The 8,852-nt window shown below is 34.2% G+C and overlaps 1 protein-coding gene across 1 annotated transcript; it reads left to right on the forward strand.

Moving 5' to 3' along the window:
* Positions 1-472: 472 nt before the first annotated feature.
* On the forward strand, positions 473-4,375 carry LOC145166563 (mannitol dehydrogenase-like). The gene is made up of 5 exons (XM_079085569.1): positions 473-649; positions 806-919; positions 1,004-1,520; positions 1,975-2,128; positions 3,957-4,375. The coding sequence occupies exons 1-5, from the start codon at positions 552-554 to the stop codon at positions 4,178-4,180; spliced, it is 1,107 nt and encodes a 368-aa protein (XP_078941695.1). The 5' UTR covers positions 473-551; the 3' UTR covers positions 4,181-4,375.
* Positions 4,376-8,852: the final 4,477 nt, after the last annotated feature.

Consider the following 8,852-nt stretch of genomic DNA (forward strand, 5'->3'; position numbering starts at 1 on the left):
CGTGCCTCGATCCTTTTTGGGATCGTTTGCCAAATCCAATATGTTTTTTTTATTGATATACAAACTTTACTCATATGATTTTATCCTTGTTATGCAAAAAGAAAAAAAAATGTTTATATACAAATCTGTAAATATTAATTATCAATAAGAATATTAACACCTAAAAAGTAAAATATTAATTAGTGGGAAGTTCGGTAAGTTTAGTTTAACAAGTATAAGATATATTTTATATAAGAATATATCGTTATAAACGCACGATAAAATATATATTTTCCAAGACTAACCATACAAAAAATATGAGGTGTTTATGCTCCAACGGCAAATGGTTTGGAAGTTATATGATTAATTTAAAGTAAATGCGGGACGTGACCTCTTTCTTTTTTCCGCACGCCACTAGGCAGATTAGCACGACAACTTTGACGAGCAACCTCGTTAGTCTGACCTTATTAAACGTCGGTTTGAATGATCAGCCTGGCTATAAGTACCTCACACACACACACTCTCTTCTCTTCACTGCATCTGCTTCTGCTGCATCAATCTAAGCTTCAAACATGGCGAAATCACCAGAGACAGAGCATCCCATCAAGGCCTACGGTTATGCTGCCCGCGACACTTCTGGAACCTTCTCACCCCTCACCTTCTCCCGAAGGTAAGCACTTCAGAGACTACAAATCCAACTGGTTCTTTTAGTTTTATTTTCTATCATTCCTATTTTGATTCCACTACCAAGAATGGTTGCTTTGACTAGTGTAAGTTGAAAAGTAAAGTTATTTGTGTGACGTCATTTGTCATTGATTTGTTACAGAGCTACAGGGGATAAAGACGTGAGATTCAAAGTTTTGTATTGTGGAATCTGCCATTCTGATCTTCATTTTGCCAAGAACGAATGGGGAGTGACTACTTATCCGGTAGTTCCAGGGTACAAATTCTATCCTTCCTTTTTTGTTACAATATGAATTTGTGTGTATGCATATATTTATCGATCTTATGATGACAAATGAAGGCATGAGATTGTGGGTGTGGTCACAGAAGTAGGAAGCAAAGTAGAGACATTCAAAGTTGGAGAAACAGTCGGTGTTGGATGCTTGGTGGGATCATGCAGATCATGTCAAAGCTGTTCTAACAATCTTGAACAATTCTGCCCGAAGATGACCTTCACTTATGCTTTTCCTAATTATTCCGATGGCACAATCACATACGGTGGCTACTCTGATCACATGGTTGCTGATGAGCACTTCGTGTTGCATTGGCCAGACAATTTGCCACTTGACTCCGGTGCACCATTGCTATGTGCTGGGATCACAACTTACAGCCCCCTCAGACACTACGGACTTGACAAGCCTGGTATGAAGATCGGGATAGTTGGTCTTGGTGGACTCGGTCATGTTGCAGTAAAGATAGCCAAGGCTTTGGGGGCAGAAGTTACGGTTTTTAGTACGACCCCAGAGAAGGAGGAGGAAGCGCTCCATGGACTTAAAGCTGATCATTTCATAGTTAGCAAAGACATGGACCAAATGCAGGTAAATGGCACTCCTAATTTCATCTAATTTCATTTAGAGGGTGTTTGGCTAAGCTTATTTAGCTCCTTTTTTAACTTATTACCAGTTCCACACCGGTATAAGTTAAAATAAGTGTTTGGATAGAAATAACTTATCAAGGTGTCACACCGGAAATAAGTCAAAATCTATAAGTAACTCCCTCTTAATTTATTAGTTTATAAGTTATAAGCTATAAGTTGAAGAGTGTTTATGAAAACTCATAAGCTTAGCCAAACACCCCCTTATACTTTATATACTACTTGGAACAAATTATTTGTTTCCAGTGGTCAATGGTTTGAATATCAATTCCAATGTGGATTAGATGATCTTGATATAGCTGGGGTTAGGGGTGGTGTGGGCTAAAAGAATAATCCTTTTTGCATAAACTAATTATTTATATATTTGCTTAACTTGAGTTTATTGATTGTGTGAGTAGGCTGCTACTGGAACGCTCGATGGTATCTTAGATACAGTTTCTGCATCTCATCCGATTGTGCCGTTTCTTAATATTCTGAAAACTGATGGAAAGCTTGTTCTTGTTGGTATGCCCGGGGTGCCACATGAGCTACCAGCATTTCCTTTGGTCTTAGGTAACTACTTTAGCTTAACTTGGTCGATATTTTTTTTTGGTGTCAATCCCACATTGGCTCGTACAGTCCCATCTGCCTCTATATATGTTTAGAATCTTTTCTATGTCAGAATCTTTTCTATGTCGCTCTCTCCCTTTAGAATAGGGCTGACAATTCTCGACACGACACGCGACACGACCCGCGACACGACACGAAATAAATGGATTTGGGTTGAGTTTTTCAACCCGCCAACCCGCTAACCCGTCAACCCGCCAACCCGTTTATTAAACGGTCATATATGGGTTTCTCAAAAAATAAACGGGTTGACCCGCCAACCCGTTTATATTCTAAATAAAAAAAATATTTTATTTTTAAATGTATTTATGTATCAAGCATTAATATTTAATAAGTATTATATAATGTATACCATTGATTCATAGACCATTTTGACTCGTGGTAGATGGTCTAAGGTCGTAAGTCGTAACCTATAAGGCTAAGTCTGTAACATGTTTCTATGAATGTTTTTAATTTTCATCCGGATGTTTAAGACTTAAATGTCTAAAATTCGGACCCACGAACCCAAATCTGACCCACGAACCCGCCAACCTGTGAACCCGTATAAATAAATGGGTTGGCGGGTCATTTATGGGTTTATGTTCCAAACCCGCCAACCCGTGACCTGTATATTTAAATGGGTCGTGTTTGGGTTGACATATTTTGACCCGCCAACCCGCGACACGCCAACCCGAACACGACACGATTGTCAGGCCTACTTTAGAACCTCTCATCAAGAGCATATGAAGGACTTCACATATTAATATCCGGGTCTAGCACGTAATCTCTAGGATTGAATACATGTTTGGTCAAATCACATCGGCCATCACTTCATGTCAAGGCCATGTTGGTGTGACACATTGTCTATACATAGTATTGCCTCTCTCTGAGGGTTCTATTCGAGAGATAATCACGGACTCCACGTATCTAATATGGTATAACACCCATGGTGTAAGAGCATCCACAATGTATTGAACTTTATAAAGTTCAATGTATTTCCGCATTATCATTATATATTTTATATAACTCTTTACCTTTTTTTTTCCATATAATGCAGTGAACTTACAAAGTTCAATGGACCATATTTAAACATTTATTTAAGTATTAGAAAACCTTATTATTATAATTTTTTCCATCGAAGGGTTCAATGAACTCCAAATTCTTTTAATGTCAATGAAGGATTTGGTAGAATTTCATTCATTGAATTACTACTAGATTTGTCACATCATTCAACTTTTTCATTCAATCTCCATTTTACATGCTTTAACTTGTGCCGACAAAAAGTGATTCAACCAAACCCATTTAAAACACGGTCTATTTTAGCCTTGTCAATATTTTAGTTATAATAATCATTTTTTATTTTTTATTTAATTTAGTATGGATAGAGAATTGTTTTATATCTAATAAATAAAAATAGAACACAATTCATAAACTTGTATTTGATTTCTCGTATTTTCACACGGTTCAATCCTATTTATTTAACATGTTTTATTATGAAAATAATAAACAGACCAACCTGAACAAGTAGTTTATTTAACAGTTGGAAAATCTCAACCCTTTTAATTAAACATGTCAACCCGAATCCAACATGACCGATTTCTACCCGTAGGTGTAATACCTCAAATGTAGGGATCGACACACGTCTAGTTTAATCTCAAATCAATTTGTCCTAACTACCTCTTTATATGTTGAATTGTGCCTCTCTCTTAGACTCAAAGACTCCATATATCTAACTTGTTTCGAAATTGGTTGTTTAATTGTATAAATTCTAGAGTAATGGTTTAAAAATTGATAGGGAGGAAGATTGTTGGAGGTAGTAATATTGGAGGACTGAAAGAGACTCAAGAGATGCTTGATTTTTGTGCAAAACATGGAATAACAGCAGATATAGAGGTTATCCCAATAGATTATGTGAATACAGCCATGGATCGTCTCTTGAAATCTGATGTTAGATATCGCTTTGTGATCGATGTTGCAAATTCCATAAAGGCTCCATCAGAGTTGAGATCAAGAGTATGAGTTTGATGAAGGTGTCCGGCAGAACTTGGTTATCAGTGAACATGAATCATTATATTTAATTATAAGCTTTTTGTTAGAGCTTTGTTTGCATGATGATTCACTGGCTACAAGATACAAGTCCAACTATAAACATGAATCATTATATTAGATAGTTTCATCAAGTTCTTCATAATACAAATTTACAAATTTACTGAACTTATTGTTCCATATGAAACATGTGATAATGTGAGTTCTTAGATTCTTCTAGTTTAAGAACAAATTTGTCCCATTTTTTCTAAAAAAAACCCATCATATGTCTATATCAAGGATATGCAACTGTCTTTAAATAGCAATTCCAGTCTATGCACATATTAACTGCTTTTGTTCTAGTTTTCTACATGTATTATATCATTTATACATGAGATTTATAATTACTTCTCATGCATCGAAGACATTTTTCATGGAATGTACACAACTTGTACTTTAATGAACATATGTTTCTACCATCAAATTCATAAAATCCTTATTCTAATAAAAGAATAAATTTATTATTTTTTTTGTCATGTATCACCCTATTAAACCTTCTAATTAATGTAATATTACTTTTCAACCTATTGATTCTTCATTTCAAATTTAAAATTATAAATTTCCCACTTTAACTATATTAAATTAATAACATTAGAAAAAAAAATAAAATAAAATTAATACATATTATAAGCTGATATAATTTATTTAAAATAATTGATTAATAATATTTCTTAATTAATAATTTATTTAAAATAATTAATTAATAATTTTAATTTTTATGATAAAATTTTAATTAATTTTATAACTATATCTTTCATATATATAATAAACTAGTTATAAATAATCATCTCAAAATCCAGATGTTACTTCCGTTTCTTGCATTATTGTCGGCCACATGCCTGCAATCCTTTGTCCCTTTATCTTTAGAATTTCACACATTATAAAATTAGGCCCTAGGTGCCGCTGATAAAGCCAATATTTCAATATTATTTTACATTACCGATGGGTCTTGCTTCACTAATTATTACAAACTATTAACAACTATGCTTCATTCATCCCAATTGTTACTAGATTCGGTATGCAATTGCAAATCGACATAAACTAGGATTTTGCCTACGTCGTCGATCCGTTTTATAAGTTGAATTTTGACGATGTTGATAAAAGTTAGATACATTTGCATTTGTTGGTGTATAAATATACAAGGTTGACACCACTGACTAACTCTAGTATATATTGTCGAATGAAAACGTATTATATGTGACCAAATTCATACGTAAGAAACATACATAAAAATAAGCACGAAACGTAAAGAAACTGAAATTTGTAACGACACGTATATCAAAATAAGTAAGTAATTTTTTAATCAAATAAAAAAAACATATTTTATATGACCTGACTTATAAGTAAGAAGCATACATAAAAATAAGCACAAAAATGCAAAAAAATTACGTCAAAATGTAAACAAACTCGAATTTATACCGACACATAGATAAAAAAAACAGCTTGTTTAATTTTGTTCAAATTGATGAACAAAAGTTCTAAATTTACGTCGAAATGTTAACCAGATTAAATTTATACCGCACATACATAAAAATAAGTACATAAAATTTATTTTTTTAGGTTAACGAACGGAAATATTAAGGGAAATCGGATTATGTATACTATGTGGATAAACATGAAAATTTACAAAATGGAGGGGATGAAAGTGATACTTGTTGGATTAGGTGTCTAAGCACATAACTATAATTGATATGAATTTGATTTGATAGTAGCATGATCCTTTTGGGGTGCCTTCACTTTAGCAACTTGACAGGATGACTTATGGAGAGAGAGGTTAATAAATGATTTATTAATATATTATGAGAACAATATATTAATTAGAAATCATATTATTTAATAAGTATTTGATCATAAATTAATTTGGAATTAATTTTATGATCAAAAGAACTGATTAAAAAAACGGGGACTGTTTTGCAAATCATTGATAGTTGCAAAACCGGGCTGCTGGACTCCTTTTGGATGGAGTGGACGAAATCTATAGGGAGGCCCTATAGAATTCGTCCAAGGCCTCTAGAATGGGAAGTCCATGGACTGCTTAGGGCCTAAGCAAGAGATTAGGGTTTCCACCTAAAAATCCTAGTAGCCTCAGCTATTTAAGGACCCCTTCACCAAGGATTTTCGACTACTACTTCCTTGAAGAAACCCTAGCCAAAATTCTTAGTGTCTTCTCCTCTCTCCTTCTCATCCTCTTGCTACAAGTGTTTGTGAGCCATTAGAGGTGCAACATTTGGGACACTAAAGCTTTCAAAGGTCAAGATCAAGCTAGGAATTCGTGTTATTGCAATATGACAAACAAGGTAATCTTCATAACCCTTTTCATATGTGAATTTTGAATTTTATATGTTAGATCTAAGGTTATTGCTTTGGAATTTCTTTTGCGTGCTCAATTAGTGAAAAACTTAGATACAAAGCAATTAGGGTTACATGAACACATAGGATGTTGTTATGCTCAAACCCCATCGGTGGTATCAGAGCCTTGGATGTTTTTCAATTGAATTTGATGCTTTTGTGAATTGTCCAAAGCTGAAGCAAACAGAATTCACATTCTGTCTGCTGAACTCGATGAGTTCATTGAGGAACTCGACGAGTTGGAGCAACTCAACGAGTTCATGGCCTGACTCGATGAGTTGACTCGTCAGATGCCTGATTTTTCGATTTTCATATATTGTTTGATTTAGGATAATTACCATAATTCGTTTTTAATGCCTTAAATTGAATTTTCTGAATGGTAATATGATTTTCTTATCAGATAAGATTTATTTGGTCAAATTTTAAGATAATAGCAAAATTATTTAATTAATTTAATTATTTAAAATTTGATCTAGTAATTTTGAAAACTTTCAAATTACACCCTTTAGTTTTGGAATTTAAAATTTAATTAAAAGTTTAATTTTGAAATATTAAATTCTAAAACCCTAGTATTTTAAAAGTTTAAAATACACCCTTATACTATTATAATATTAAAACTTATATATATATATATATATATATATATATATATATATATATATATATATATATATATATATATATATATAAGATGTCAGTCTTACTGTTAGTAGGCCTCATTCACGAAGCCGATCTATAAGGGGGTATAAGAAAACTGTCTAGAAAAATGACGGTTGAATGAGTGTCCATTCTCACCCACCGCTTCCTTGATTGGTGGAGGGTCGTTAGCCCAACGGGTAGGATAAGACATTAATCTTCATTAACAAGTATAATGATAAATATAAAGTAACTAAATGTTTTTATAAATTCTCAATCTTAGTTACTTTAGGAAAATGTGGATTTGATGCTAATCCATGAAATTGCACATTGCACTTTATCAAGTCGTGAGTGGAGTGTGTGTGGTCAACCGGCACACTAACTTGGACTAACAATGAGTGGCAATGGGTAACTCGTAAATTATCATTGATCAATGGAGCATGTGTGGTTAACCGACACATTGATTTGGTGGTAAATGACATCGAGAGTATCAAGCTAATTTTCATGGTCATTCACACTTTGTTTGTGATCCTCGGTATCCCAATCAGAAACTTGAAGGGCATAATCGAGATTAAACATGTCATTGAATAGTTCAATGGATCTAAAAGAATCTAGGAATTTCATTTCATTTAAAACCTATTTTTTTTAATTTCGTTTTTCGTGGTGGAATTGGTAAATCACCATTTACCTACCTTCAAATAATTTACAATTGGATTACGGCATCCCTATTCCGAATTGTGAATTATTGTGTTGGGTCCTAGCCTTAATATTTCATTTTGAGTGTCATATTAAGGATTCATTATCTAATCAAAATTTGTCCTTCTTCTTTTGCAGATGTCAACTTCCAACAACGTTTCCGGTTCCTCCAACAACTATGCTAACTCTTTCTCGCTCTTGAACATTTGCGCAAAGATAACATTCGATGGTTCCAATTTCAATGATTGGATCTGAAACATCTGAATGGCCCTGCATTACAAGGACAAGGAATACGTCCTCGACAAGGAGTTGAACGAGATAGATGAAATCTAAGCAACTCCTGAAGAAATAGCTGAGTATAGGGCTCACTGCAAAGATGCTACTAAAGTGTCTTGCATTATGGTAGACACTATGACTCCTGAGCTACAACGGTTCTACGAGGACTATTGGCCTTACGAGATGTGCAAGGACTTGATGGAGAAGTACCATCAAAGAGCATGTCAAGAGAGGTACGAAATAGTCAGGTCATTCATCACCACCAAGATGAAAGATGGAGAGTCCATCACGGCCCACCTGAAAAGGATGCAGCGCTATGTGGACCCTCTATTGGAGTTGAATGTGAACTTTGATGAAGAGTTGGCTATTGATATAGTCTTACACTCTTTGCCTCCTTGCTATGATCAGTTTACAATGACTTATCATATGAGAAATGAGGAAGTCACATTAAGCAAACTTCAAGGCCTGCTAAGAACTGCTGAAAGTGGATTAAAAGGGAAAAGTATCGAATCCACTCCTACTCCTACTGCTGCTCCAGTCTTGGCTATTAGAAAAGGAAATGGGAAAAGAGGAAAACTCCATCTAAGCAAATCCAGAAGGGAAAGTCTCATGATGGGTCCTCTTCTAGTGGATCCAAAGCAAAGTCCGG

Source organism: Lactuca virosa, chromosome 3, assembly GCF_052849685.1.
Source record: "Lactuca virosa cultivar CGN04683 chromosome 3, Lactuca_virosa_CGN04683_v6, whole genome shotgun sequence".
Classification (NCBI taxonomy): Eukaryota; Viridiplantae; Streptophyta; class Magnoliopsida; order Asterales; family Asteraceae; genus Lactuca; species Lactuca virosa.